This window comes from Mizuhopecten yessoensis, unplaced genomic scaffold (genome assembly GCF_002113885.1).
Source record: "Mizuhopecten yessoensis strain PY_sf001 unplaced genomic scaffold, ASM211388v2 scaffold5133, whole genome shotgun sequence".
NCBI lineage: Eukaryota > Metazoa > Mollusca > Bivalvia > Pectinida > Pectinidae > Mizuhopecten > Mizuhopecten yessoensis.
Window position 1 is genome coordinate 330,104 of NW_018405896.1, and position 14,806 is coordinate 344,909.

A 14,806-nucleotide genomic window follows, 5' to 3' on the forward strand; every position below is an offset into this window, starting at 1 on the left:
GGCCTGTAGCATGCTGGGATGAAGGACTACCAAGTTTGTTCAAATGAATGACCTTGATCCACTTTCAACCTAATGTCCTTGTTCAACAATCAAGGTCAGAGGCGTCATATGTTTAAATCTTTTAATAGGTTCTTATGAAATCTTAAGATTACAAGTGTTAGATTAATAACAGGTGAGCGATGCAGGCCCATTGGGCCTCTTGTTGTACATTCCCATAACCACAATCATAACTTTTGTGGCCGGTGTGCCTCTCCACACCGAGTTAAAGAGAAATTAAGTTCTGCATGACCTAGTTATATAAATGAACTCAAAATTATGTTTCATTTTGTAACATTCAGTTGGGTCGCAAAAGAGATTGACATGTTTTAAGTCTGGTGAGCTATTTTAATGAAGACCTCAGCCTTAATGCTTTATTATTGACTACATTATTAAACCTGGTTGTGTACCTTTATAATTAAACTACCAGGTACATGAATATATTCCGATTTTTAATAAGGGTATTTGAATATGACTTACCAGGGTGTTGAAATTTAGGGTGACTATTACATCTTTTAGGGGGCTTGTGAACCTAAACTTGAGTGATCTCCACTTTGGGCTGAGAATATGTACCTAGAAGATCGATATCCCTATATATAATTTAGATAATGGGAATAAAATCTGACTATAGGCAACAAAAAATCATTAATTCAATACATAATACAAAGATTAGCAAGAACGTTGAATGTTAGATGCCAGCAAATATATTGTTCCGTTTGAAATAGAAAAGTACAGTTTCTGTAGTAATATCTCTGACCTAAACAAAATTTTATTGTTTTACCATGTTACCTTAGGGAAAGAACCAACATCCAAAATTCCAATATATTGGATACATGTATGTGTCAAGGAATGATAGGTTCATCTACTAGGTTTCAGCAGGATACATAGTTGTATACAAAAGACCTCTTACGGTAAGCAAAGAAAATAAGGAGAGAAGCAACTCCTGAATCCAGGTGTCCATAACTGTATTTGTACTTGTACATTTGTTTTACCAAGGGTACAAAGTAAAGTTAATGACTTGCACCACACTAGCCAATCAACAGACCTGTCCACTTCAAATCTTAAAGAAATGTGAAGTACAGCACACATTCTCTCCCTTTGGACTAGGGGTGTCGCAATACGCCAAGAGTGTATCATGATATATTGCGATACGTATCCCGATATATTGACATATGAAGAATGTGCTCAATTTTATAATAGGTTGAGGTCAGAATGTTGTCAAACTTAATCATATATAATATGGATTATATAGATTTAAGATTTTTGTCAAACCAACCATTGATTACAAAATTTGAATAATGAAAAGCCTGCTTAATGCTTATTGGCATATCTGTTAGAATTTGTAGTAATTTGCAAAGTTAAAACACCAATAGATATACCTGTTTTCCGATATATTGTGACAGCCCTACTTTGGACTGACCAGCCCCTCTCACCAGTGGTGACCACCTTTCTGTTTCTCTGTACAAATGCATATATGTATGCACATGCTTGAATAGTGGTCAATTTTTAGACATAACAGACATAAAGTATCCAATTACTTTTTTTTCAACATCAAAACAAGACTTTGTCTCACACCATAATCACATGAACATTTACAATAGTAAAATTCATCCCTAGACTAGTGGTGGATCATTATATGGTGTTGGCCCTAGTTTGTAAACCCCGTTATAGGGACCAAGACAATTATAACAGTCAAAACAAAAATATTTATGCATACAGCACTATTTATTTGGTAGCAGTACATTTTGCAAATATATTTTGTTGCATGTGTATAAGTCAACATATATAATCTTTATGTGATGAAATACAAATTTATCAATGTTTACCAAATAACAATCCATCATTGCTATGAAAATTGTGTTTTTCTAAAAATTCAAAATTGGTACATTGTATTGTGTATCACTCAGAAGGACTGCAATTTGTCCAAAAAAGTCAGACCTGTGTCACATGAATCTGGAAATGGGCATTTATCGAGCCAAAATAGAACATAACAAAAAAATGTTCAGGAATTTCATATCGTTGCTGTCTTCTTCAAACCTACTCGGAACTCCTGTATATTTATATATATATGATGCCTCTTGCTCCTAGAGAATTCCTGAAGGAGGGAAATATAACCAAGGATTCCCAAGTGTGTGAAGGCAACACATCTAATTTCAACAATGTGAGATCAGTATAATCAGATCAGATAAGCTGTTACATAGATGAGGTATAGTAATATTCTATTTCAAGTCAGATTTAGTATTTTAATTTCTTGCTATTCATGAGTGGAATATTAGCAGTTTTGAAAATTTGATTCATTGAATCTTTAAAAATTCTTTAATTGATTTTACATTTAAAGTGGCTACTGGCGCCCGTATATCATATGCAGCAAATAGAGAATCATAGTTATGACTGATAAAATAGACTGATAATAAAGTGATTTGAGCACCAATAGTGCATACTGTTAGCTTATTTGTTGTATAAATATATTATATATTCTAAAAATGGTACATTTGATGTTTTTTTACAATTAAGGTTGGACCCTCATGGTCAAAAAACATCAAATATAGGACCATCCTTTTAGTGACCGACACTCACTACTTTTAAGATGTTGATGGTAATTACTCCCTACCTCAGTGTTCAAACTTAACAGTAGACCTTGGCCTATAGACAATCGCAGTAAATAATACTGTAGGTCTATGAGACCATAGTGTCTATGAAGTTATTTCCTATGATGTGTATAATTCAATAATAAGTATAGAAATGAGAGAAAACTCCTCTATGAAATTAATTGTCTTCTTTTATTGTTACCAATCATACCCGGTATATGTTAAGTTCAACCAGCTCTACCTATACTATTTGAATTTAACAGCTATATGCTAATGTACTTTTTTTTTTACCTGGAAAACCATCGTGGTCGTGTTAAAAATCCACATGGCAATGTTTACATTTATTCTATAAATACCAACCAATCGTAGCGCGGCTTACATCGGTGATGGGAGAATATTGATAATGGACCAGACTGGCGTCATCTGTGATCAAGCACATGAGCTGTCTGTTGTGTCGGTGTATGTGTGCAAATGAGGCCACTAATTAGTGTGTACTGTTCTATAATGTGTGCGTAACAAGGTTAGAGATTTACCCGATGTATAGATTATTCCATTACACATAGAAGCGTGCTTCAATCGTGACAATTACTGTGCCACCTGGAACACCGGTCAATCGAGATTTACTACTTTGCCGATGTTTGCTGCAGTTCAGAACATCCGATACTATTTTGACCATCGGTGAAAATGCTTATATTGGACGATATGTAAGTTATCCTGTCATTTATTCGTAAACTAATGAAATGAATTCTAACGGCGATGCTTTTGGTTTTGAAATGACCACGCCCCCTTTTCACCTGACATTTCATCGACCCCCGGGGCACACAATTTTAAACCCTTGAACCTGCTTGTAATAGAAGCTTAGCAGGCAAGTCGAAGTTATAGCATTGGCTAGAGGATGCTCTATATCCAATTCACATAATGAAAATAGTTGGACATTACAGACACAAATAAGTAGGTTCCTTTTTAAGGATTTTTTCTTTATGTTACAATTTTCCAGATTAAAAAATGTCTTAAAATTAAATGTACACAAGTTTTTGCATATTCCTGTGTAGTCTGAACCTATCAGACTTTACTGTATGTAGTAAGACTCCATGTAGGCATAGTAGTCAAAAGCGTGATATTTTTAGATACGATGACTATATATAATGACGCCTATAAAATGAAGAGTTGGTTAGGCATGATTAGGGACAAATGCATATAATTATTTTGATGCAATTAATGTTTCTTCAGTTCAACTGCTCCTGCACAATGACTGTTTTACTGGTTACGCTTGTAAGTTGTAATTCTGCCTTGAAAGAACGTCATACTGTTCCAAGTAGTTTAATCATGATTACATGAAGCAGATGTTAAAGCATCCCTGAAAAACTTTGCCTGATAATATAAGGAGTTAAGTTTACCATTAGGTTGTAACATAGTCTGGAGTGTGATGACTCAAGGAAGTGTATTTTCTGATGCTGGCAAATGCATCTGGGACTCGGGGAGGTTTAAATTCTCCTACTGGGTGTAGTCAAAAGAACAAGCAATCAACAAAAGTCAAGTATGACTGCATCTGGATACTAGGATTGTCATTGAGACAGGCTAATTTACTAAACTAGATCTTTAACATACACTGATAAACTGTAGAGTTGCAATGTCTTCTTTAATATATCCTGATTTAAAAAAAAACTGGTTCCCCTAGTCTATAATAGGAAAGTACTTTATGAGTTATGATACACAGCATTCTGTACAGAGGTGTACAATTATTTCAAAATTGGGGTATTACCAGTACCATTTCAGTCATTCCTGTATTGTGGATCGGTCAAACACTAGCACACATGCATGGCAATAATTTGTCAACAATCCAATATTGAGACATTTAAAACGCAGAAATGTTAATGTAATTAACCTAAGAGAGATGTTTTTTTACGCAATGATCACATTTATTGTAAAAATAAATGTTGAATACAGGTACATCGTATACATAGTTATATTGACACTGGGAAGACACTATCATGTAACCAAATGACTTCAAGAAGGTTATAAAAAGTGTATGGGTAGACATGTTTTGAGTACTGATCACCCATGTATATAATATCAGGGTATACACGAGGCCATCACAATTTCTGCTGCCTATCACAATACACTATCAGATAAATGGTTTTAATCATCATTCATTTACCTGATACTCTGTTAACAGGTGCACATAGTAAACCATGCAATAGTCTCTTGTTACCTATACCTGATTATTTGTAATGTATAATATAATGTTAATACCAGATGTAAGTGGGCAGTGTGTTATTAAGTTTGCTTTATATCATGTTACTTTACATGAATTGATTTTAGTATCATGTTCTTGTATAAGGACTGTATAGCTTTTGAATATAAAGTGATGCTGTCTTTAAAATTCCATACATTTATACACTAGTGCGGAACAATTGCTTCAAAATCCTGATCGATAAGGAATAGATTTGTAATTTGAAATAGCAAACCTTGATCAATGAGTGTTTGCAAAATGGGTTGATGTTTTTTTGATCACAGATCACCCAAATAAGTGACAACACTATTTCAACGTCAATAGACAGGGTTACTTGTAACTGTATACAGTAGGTTTCCTACTTTTGCAGTAAACCAGTGTTTCTGTGATTTTCGTGTTCACTTTATATCATATTTTCAAATTACAAATTAAATGACACATAATATTAAGGATTTACTTACCATGATCTTTTACAGATTAAAGTGGCGAAATAAAAATACAAACAAGAATGCCATCCCAACAGAATTATCTGCTGAACAGAAGGAGTTCATGGAACCTTATTTTTTTGACAGGTAAGATGCACATATTACTCATTTTGACAGGTGATCAATGCACACGTGTATCTAACCAATAAATTATTACTTACATCTTTTAATTTTTGATAGGTGAGATATCATTCTTATTGGACTTCGACACATTATCCATATCTTTGTGATATATTTTTATCCTTAGATCACACAAAAGAAAAATATATTGCAAAACAGCAGTAAAGTTCTGAATTGTCTTCTAATTAAAATGCAGGAAGGTCCTGTGTTCCAATAGAGATATAGTGTATTCCATGTAACCCATTGATAAAGTTTGTCTTGACAACTCCCAAAATAGTAACAACCCAATTTCAGGGTGTTTTTTTAAAACTTTAAAGCTATCACTTGGTGAGTGGGGATATAACTGAATGAAACTTGATATGTAAACTTGTAAATATTGTTGTCAGTGGCATTTATTTGAAAGAAAATTGTAATTCAGTTTAAAGCTAATTTGTGGTGCCATACAATGTATAATTTTCTTTTCCTGTGATCAAAGTACAGTGTTTATTTAATGGTAATTACACTGTATTATGATATAAAAATATACCACATACATTGTACACCTATATGCTATCTGTCCAATGTGTAGGAAAACAACAAATCAAAATCAGAACAGATATATATTATTTAATAAGCACACATAAGATTTGGGTATAGTGTAAATCTGGTTTAGAGAAAATTAATATTAAACAACAACATTAAAAGAACTCCTTCTTTGTATACTGTATACATGTATAATTAAAGCCGACAAACTTGATTTGACTTGTGGAACTAATAACTTCATTCATGCATGCTATCATCCCATAGATTATCAGTTTTTATGTGGTTGCCATCAGAATATATTTCAGGCCTTGGTGCATGAGAAAATGACCAGAACATTAATTATGTGTTTGGCTGGCTAGTCTGGCTGGTATTTATTGATCAATAAACTGCAGTCTGCACCAGGCTAGACAAGTGGAATGTCTGATCATTACCAGAGAGGTGGTAGATTGGGAGGAAATAAAGGTTGGAGCTTCAGTGTAATTTCCCTTGGGAAGTGTGTTATGGCTGAACAGTTTGATATTATAATGTGCCATTGTGGTCATTGTGTATAAGGTTTGACCATTGTAGTGATCAGCCCCTCAAACAACATTGTACAGAACCAGGTGATACACTTAATTAACTAGGTGTGTCACATGTGTTAGTCTTTGTGTATCTGGTCTGGTCATGTATAGTAATTACCCAGCACTTTAGGCATAACTGGTGACACAATTATATCTGTATTTACTGGCTAGGTGTGTCACATGTGTTGATCTTTGTGTATCTTTATCAGTAAAGCAGACTAGATTCAGTATTTTTATTCTTGCTCAATTATAATTATTTTCAATGTAAAATAATTCCAAGTATTTGTATGAGAATAATTAAGCTAAATATATAAAGTACCCTAAAGCTGTATGTAAAACTACCGGTAGTTGGTTCAAACATGTACATCTACACATTCTTGGTACGAGAGTATGTGTACCCTGGTATGTACTATATATATATTTTATATGCAGTGCTTTGATTATGTGTACAAATGTACATGTACATAATATTATGTACATGGATATTGCTATACTTTGTCGGTTTATAAGTTGAGCGTCTGTAAAGTTTTCTGGAGTACATTTGACATGGATAGTCTATCGTTCATGATATCTCTAAACCTCTTCAGAAGCTTGAAAGCAAATTTATGGTAACACATTTTAAGTCTGTATGTAAGTATGTATATACATTGCTAGTATTGACCAGGAAAGACAAGAGGATCACCAGCTGTAAATGCCCTTGAAGTGTTTGATTACAGATAGGTATATAAGACTAGAACAGGTAACACTACTGTCTGTTGTAGAAGTGTGTAAATGACCTGTATAGATGGCTGTAGTATACAGAACAAAGGATGTAGGTAATACCCCTGGAGCAACAAGGACAGATATGACCAGTAAATCTTGTACAGCCCTGTAATAATTCCCCTTTAACAATGTATGCTAGACATATTTGCCAACACATATATGTTTAAGCTTCACAACACAATACTTACTTTGGCCTGTAAGGGTAGTTTCATGGTAACTTGCAGTGTCCTGTGACTCAATATTAAGTTATATGTAATTAGTTTCAGGTTTGGTTACAATACATACAATTTTACATTCAAGTTGGTGCCATCACCTTGTGTAATGGAAACTGATCACGAGGAGGTGGGGTTCTTGTCTTCTTTATGCTGACAATTAACTAAGTACCAAAGGATCAATTCTGCCAACGTTTATTCACTTCTGGCCAGAAACAATTATTTCGCGGAGGTTTTAATTTCGCTATATTTGCGCTTTGCCTAATATCCGCGAATTCTTAACACCAGCGAAATTTTCGAAAATGTTAATCATTTTTACAGACCTTATCACAACATGTTGAAAATACTTATAACCCAATGCTGTTATGCAAGCTTAAATGAACTCAAATCAGATTATCACCGGACAACTGGGCAGTCCATGTTAAAACAACACTTATGTACATATAAGTTGCCACAACGTATTGATGTGTACACATTTGATTTTCTTTCAAGTGAAATCACTGGCAGATGACAATGCTCGGGATCAGTGTTTTCAAACGGTTTTCCAGTATTTCGAGGTTTAACCTTAAATGATAACTCAAAATACTTTTCAGGACACATGGGATCCGGGTGTACAACGAAATTTAACCCCTGCGAATATGTCCTGAAAACGAAACCGCGAAATATTGACTCAGCGATATAAAGCGCTTTTCAGTATGTTATCCAGTGAATATACCCATGTCATATTTTATTGCATATTAACCCATGTTATATGACCTACCAGCCCTGTGATTGGTTGTAAGTTTCAATTACGCGACGTCACAGACTTATGCACTGGAGTCAAAATGGCGATTATTTGATAAAAATGATCTTACATTCGTTTTCATTTCATATGAAATTTATGAAACTTGTCAATTTTTTTCCATTTTAGATCGCCAGAGGCTCGCTAAATTGAAAAATTGTCAGACTCGTTTCATAAATCTCCGATGAAATTGAAACTCATGTAAGAACTTATATACATAACAAATAATTGATTTAAAATATTTGTTTTGGTAAAGGGTATGTCCTGTTTATCTCTTCCTACAGTTTTAGGGATTAACACATGACAGATTATATACTAAGTTTATTCCTTCACTGCTGGGTATATGTAGATGGATGCACACATTGAATCATGTAAGTTTAGGGAATTTACTAAATAAATAAATGAAACATGTAAAATTTAGTAAATAACATAAATACACAAAACTTTTTTTACCATGTTCCTAAATGGAAAGAAAGTGATAGTATAAGATATATATAAAACACCTAAATCTCAGTATCACAAAAGACTAATATCAAGTAACAGTGTTCTCCCCAGGCTGTTTTTGCAGCATGGCACTATGCTCCTATAATTTCTTGCCATGCTGCTATCCTAGATCTGCTCTGCTATATATTCATAGTAAATCTAAAGTTACCATGCTGCTATCCTAGATCTTCTCTGCTATATATTCATAGTATATCTAAAGTTACCATGCTGCTTTGATTTTACATCGAGTGCTGCTTTAACAGAAATATTGAAATACCATATTTCTTTCAAAACATTCTGGGGAGAACACTGGGTAATAAAAAAAATCATGATAAAGAATATGTGAAAGTGATGTCCAGAATAAACACATGTCAAATTTCCAGATTAGTTTGAAAGCTAAATCCTTCAGTTGATTTACCTGTATTTATGAATCATATCAGATTTTTTTGATTTTTTTTTGTAATGGTTTTATTTTTCCAAGTTTTTCATTACATATACATATACATAAACAGGACATTCACACATTCTCACATATACACACACGGACATGGATTTAGCATTATCACAATCAATTTCATTGTCATCATAATATCATCAACATATCATCATATATAATTATTCAATCATCATCATTGCCATCATCCGTCATCATCCAAAATCTTCAATCATCATTTCATATGTATCATCATCAACATATAATTATCATCAACATCATATCATCATCATCATCATATCATCATCAACATCATATCATCAACATCATCATCATCATGATCATCATCATCACCATCATGATCATCATCATCACCATCATCATTAATTCATAATGATATCATCATCATTCCAGATTTACAAACATTTTACAAATTTAAAATCCCTCACTTAGTTGTTGTATACATCAATTCATGTGTACATGAAAATAAATTGTTATCAAAATACTTGATGTAATGCCCCAACTAGATTGGTTGTTGGTGTTGAAGTTTTAAGCACTATGTAAAATATTTACATTAAGCATGACTGGAAGATCACACACAGAAGTTTATTGTACAAATAGTAAAGAAGAGAAGAGTTAGCTCCCTTCCTGCAGGCTTTGTCTCACAAGCCAACATTAAACTATCATATTAATGATTGATATCTCACAAAGCCTTTAATTGATAACTATACAGGTATAAGGAAGAGTTGTCTTTTGGAGAATTCTGGCAGGTCCCTCTGGAATGATTTATATTAAAGTATGAAACATCCATTTCTATTCTTTTAAGGTCCAAGGAGCAGGAAAGTCAATAAAATACACGGCTACTTGTATTTTAATTTTATTTTTGCTAGGATACCTAGAACACATGAACTTTCAGACTTCAAAACACATCACTATCCATATAATTCTTCAAACTAGCATCTTGAGGACACCTTTGACAAACACCATTCATATTTTATTAATATTTAATTAAAATAGATGTCTTGTATACAAGCTTAATATGTACAGATTTTCTTGGCAGTGATTAAAATAAAATATTGATAATACATATTTATATGAGTTGTTCAAATGTAGTTAAAGAGTTAAATGTGTATGCTTGATTATATGCACATTTTATGTACGTCAATAAATAATGACTCTAAAAAAAGTACTCAGTAATATTAGTTGATTAAAATTTCATTTGACTCTCAGGAATCCAAATTGAAATAAAAAAAACAACCAGACTAATAAACACTATAGTGCTGTTGAAAAAGTGAATATATTAACTTTTAATATTTGATATGAAGTAATTTTATGGTTGAAGTTTTCCAGAAAATTCAATTACATCACATCATAAATTAAAGGATTTCACCCCCTTTCCCTCCTTCATGCTGTTTTTGAATTACTAGAAGATGAAATTGCTTGAATGTTGTCAGCATTTATAATTGTGTTATCAGTGAAGCAAAACAACCTTGACAACTACATGTATATGAATATTTATCAGCAGATGTTTTGTAGAGTTGGGTTGAAATTAGAAATTAATGCATGAACTGTTATCCAAGTTTCCAACAGCATTATACGTCTATGAGGTAAAGTATCACTGATAGCCAGACCTTACCTGGTATGGTGTATGATGGTTACATGGGCGTGTTATAGCTAACACGTGACTTTACACATTTTATGAGCTAATTGTAGTGTTTGTTTGGCTAACAAGTGTTTACCTTCAGGATTTTAAAATCCATTCATCAGGAATAGAATGTCAGAGATGACTAAAGAAAATGACATTTTACGTATCATTGCTGGTGGAAGATTCAATTCTGAAATTAAAAGCAGTTAGCAAGAGTGAAAGGATGGTTGTCTTTGAATGCGAGGTAAAATCACTGATAATGAAATGAACATATATGGTCTTAATAGAAATACTATTCCAGGTATGTATTGATAAAGGTTGTGTTTTATGCGACATACCATGGCTAGTTATATTGATTGACAGGATATATGCTAAGGTCTAAAATGATATGGATCAACATACTGGTAAAATATGTATATTTACCAGATTTACAAAAATACAAATAATGAATTAATCACAATTTTCATCTTTATTTACAGAATGCCAAAAACAGACTATACATATTCCAGAAGGTAAGACCTACTTCTTATCAAGCTTGTTCAAGATTATGTCACAATGTGAAAATATCACTGTTGGATTTGACCAGTCAGCACAGAGCAGTACTTTCTTTTTATTTCATTCAAAGCCACACATTTTTTGTTAATATACAGATGAAGTGATGGTAGAATAATTATAAGTAGTTGTTTTAGTTTGTCTTTGCCACCTACACAACAGTATTCACTTACACATGTACAGTTGATAACATTTATGTAAGCAAATCTTAACAAATAATAGCAGAAAATGGTAGAACTGTGTTGAGTAGCTTGTCAAAATGACATGCAGGCTTGTTGTCGAGCGTGACATTATATGAATAGGGTGCCAAATGGAACACTATCAAATCCCCAACTGTTGTGATGCAGGAACCTTTTCAGCATGGTCATTGCAGGTAGTTTTAAAATGTAATAATTGAAAAATTACTGGTTTTAGCCTGTTGAATATCATTTGTATAATTTTTCACTCGCATGACAGATTATACCAATAGTTTCACTCATTTAACACTCTTGTGTAAAAAAATGTCAGCATTCTGCCATACTTGACAAGTATGGCAGAATGTATAATACAAAGATGGATTTTAATGCATTTGGTATTTAATCAGAAATCATTAAAATCCATCTTTGTATTATACTCTTATATGTAAACTGTATGATATCATGTATTAGTAACAAGTCTATTTACCCCTAAAAGTTAGCATAGTTTAAGTGGACATTAAAATATAGAGAAAATAGAAAATGCATAATTGGTCAATCTGACTTGTCATATTTACCTTTAAATGTATCTGATCTGTAGACATTGGTCTCATATTGTAAGTTTTTCCTTTCATCTGTCTTTGTCAAACTGAGTCTTCATGGGTGATGATGAGCCCTATTGATTTGAGGAATTTTAAGAGTTTTTGGTATAGAAGGTTAAAGGTCAGGATCACATTAAGCTATTTTGATCTGTAAAAATAACATATCTGCTATATTCACTTTTATTTCCAAGTAACATCGGGGCCGGGGGGGTTCATTTTGGTTTTCTAAAAAATTGTCGAAGTTATGAGTGTTAGAATTATTTGTTGATATTTATACCAGTATAACCTGGAAGAGGTTCCATCCAAAGTCAGAGATCAACAGAGTTCCACCGATAGGATACAAAACGTTTGCTTGAATATGATGGTATATACAGTCTAACAATTACCACTTTGTACATCTGTTAATGCTTAACACAGTACAAATCATTCTACATTCTTTGTAATTTACCAAACACAAACTTCAACCAGTATCAACCATTCAAAATACAAAAATATATCTTTTCGTCGACAATTATGTGAAAATCCTTATAATGTAATGTACATGTATTGTGCTAATATACCAAGAAAGAATGTTTGTCTTTGAGAGGAGAGCTCTGTTTCTGGAATTATGTGTACATTACCAATTGTGTGCTACAGTTTGTTTGATGATATAGGATAAAAGCATGTATTTATTTATGAGTGAAAGCTGTAGTGTTTGTAGTAGTAATGCTATTATAACAGGCCTAATGTTACCTAGTTATAGCCAATAACTAGGTTGTTATGTCACATTGGGTCTGGAGGCGGTATAATTGAGGGAACACTTGTTATCTGTAAGGCTTTTCCTGTCATGCATGGCCACACCCCAGTGAGGACAGCATTACACATTTCCCCACAAGTGTTGTTACTGCCTACCAGCCACTTCCCTAGTACACCACATGTACATGTAAGGAATAATATTTTAAATATAGACCAAGCACACGTCATATTTCATCATTAGACCTCAGCCACTATTGGATAATGCATGGGGAGGACTTTCACTTGAATGAGAATCCGGGTCAGTGAAAAAACATGTTCTAAACTATTTATTATATGGAGTCCGTGTGTATCTAGACAGCTATCACTGCCTACAACACTTGGCTGAAAGAATGTGACCTCAACCATAGTGAACATACTATTTTTGAAACTTTTTTGGATACAGTTAGAAAGCAGCTGGGATATCTATATTGCTAGGTATCTTCACCTTGTGGTGAGAGTGAAGAGTTCAGATTCTGTGGATCATTATGAACAGATCATGACCTTGTGTGTGTGCCAGTGGGTGTGTATTGTTTATAAGTAAACTCTGGACAGGTGCTCTGTTTTATACACAGCTAGTTAGCTCAGTGTGTAGGATCAGAGATTTATTCAACCAAGTAAACAATATGCCTTTGGTATATTAGATTGGAACCATGCGTAACCAGCTGCCTGTAGACATGAAAGTCTGATGATTTTGTGTAACATTGTTAGGAATTTTAAGTCCAATGTACTTGGTAAAAGGTGTATGGGGATTTATTTGAAGGATTGTGTTTTCAATGGATAACACTAGCGAGGAATTAAACACTGTCCGACTCTAGATCAGGTAATGTGACCGGTGTAATTGGTTTATACTGTACTTGACTCATATCAGTCAACACTCGCAAACTTATATCTGTATCTATTTAATCATCTTCTTTTTGTATGATGTTTAAATTTGTATACTAAACTGTGTGAAACCCTTCCAGATGTGTGTGTGGTTGTGTGTGTGTAAGGCCGGTGGAGTTAGAATTTGATGCGTCCAGTCATCCACGACGACAGATATTTTATGGGCCAACGTTTACATCAGGCGGCAAAATTGTAAATAACAACCAGGTATATTGATATGTTGTATGTTTCAGCCCCAGCTATAGTAGGAGGTATCTAAACAGGTCCTATAAAATACCCAACATGTCGCGACGACTGGTCAGGTCGGGGACCAGCCTTGTGGAGGACATCAGTGATGTTTACAGTTCTGAGGAGGAAGATGGATACATCTCCAGCCCCAGTACTGAGATGTCTGAAACCTATGTTACCAGTAGAACAGGTGAGAGTGCCATAAGTATCGGTATAGGTATGAAATGGTGTAGGGGTGGGGGGCACATGCATAATGACTTCATTAGTCCCAATACTTAAATATATGCACACTATACCTATAAACAGGTAAATCATCATATTGGTGTATAACGAGAGGTTGAGGGGATATAAGAAAGGAAGACAGGAATCCAATGACAGTTGTGAGCTGCTGTCAGAAGTCTTACATACAGTGTTAGGTGCTACACCTGCACCCTGTGGGATGTCTCATCAGAACATTGAGGGCGAGATGCTTTACATAACTACAAGCAAAGCCTGTCATATTATACATAAATGGTGTTCAGTTACAGAATTAATTATAACATAACTTATATATACCTACATCATAGTCGGCCCTGCATTGATATATAATGTAGACCAATATAGCTCATGGTTTTCCTGCTTAAATTTTACAACAGCCTGTTCCTACTTGATTTTGGAAAATATAGCATTATTTTCATTGAAATTTGGAACATGTTCCTGTTTTCTTCATTTTGGGAAAAATAAAGTACATTCTGC

At 33.7% G+C, this 14,806-nt stretch overlaps 1 protein-coding gene across 10 annotated transcripts in view; it reads left to right on the plus strand.

Moving 5' to 3' along the window:
- LOC110450214 (SUN domain-containing protein 2-like) overlaps positions 1-14,806 on the plus strand; it is a 43,716-nt gene that overhangs the window by 2,492 nt on the left and 26,418 nt on the right. For 2 of the 10 annotated variants that reach the window (XM_021497543.1, XM_021497541.1), the window contains exons 2-4: positions 5,334-5,429; positions 11,340-11,372; positions 14,077-14,261. In XM_021497543.1, coding sequence (XP_021353218.1) covers positions 5,334-5,429; positions 11,340-11,372; positions 14,077-14,261 — 314 coding nt within the window. The other 8 variants (XM_021497542.1, XM_021497546.1, XM_021497544.1 and 5 more) reach the window with 8 other exon arrangements.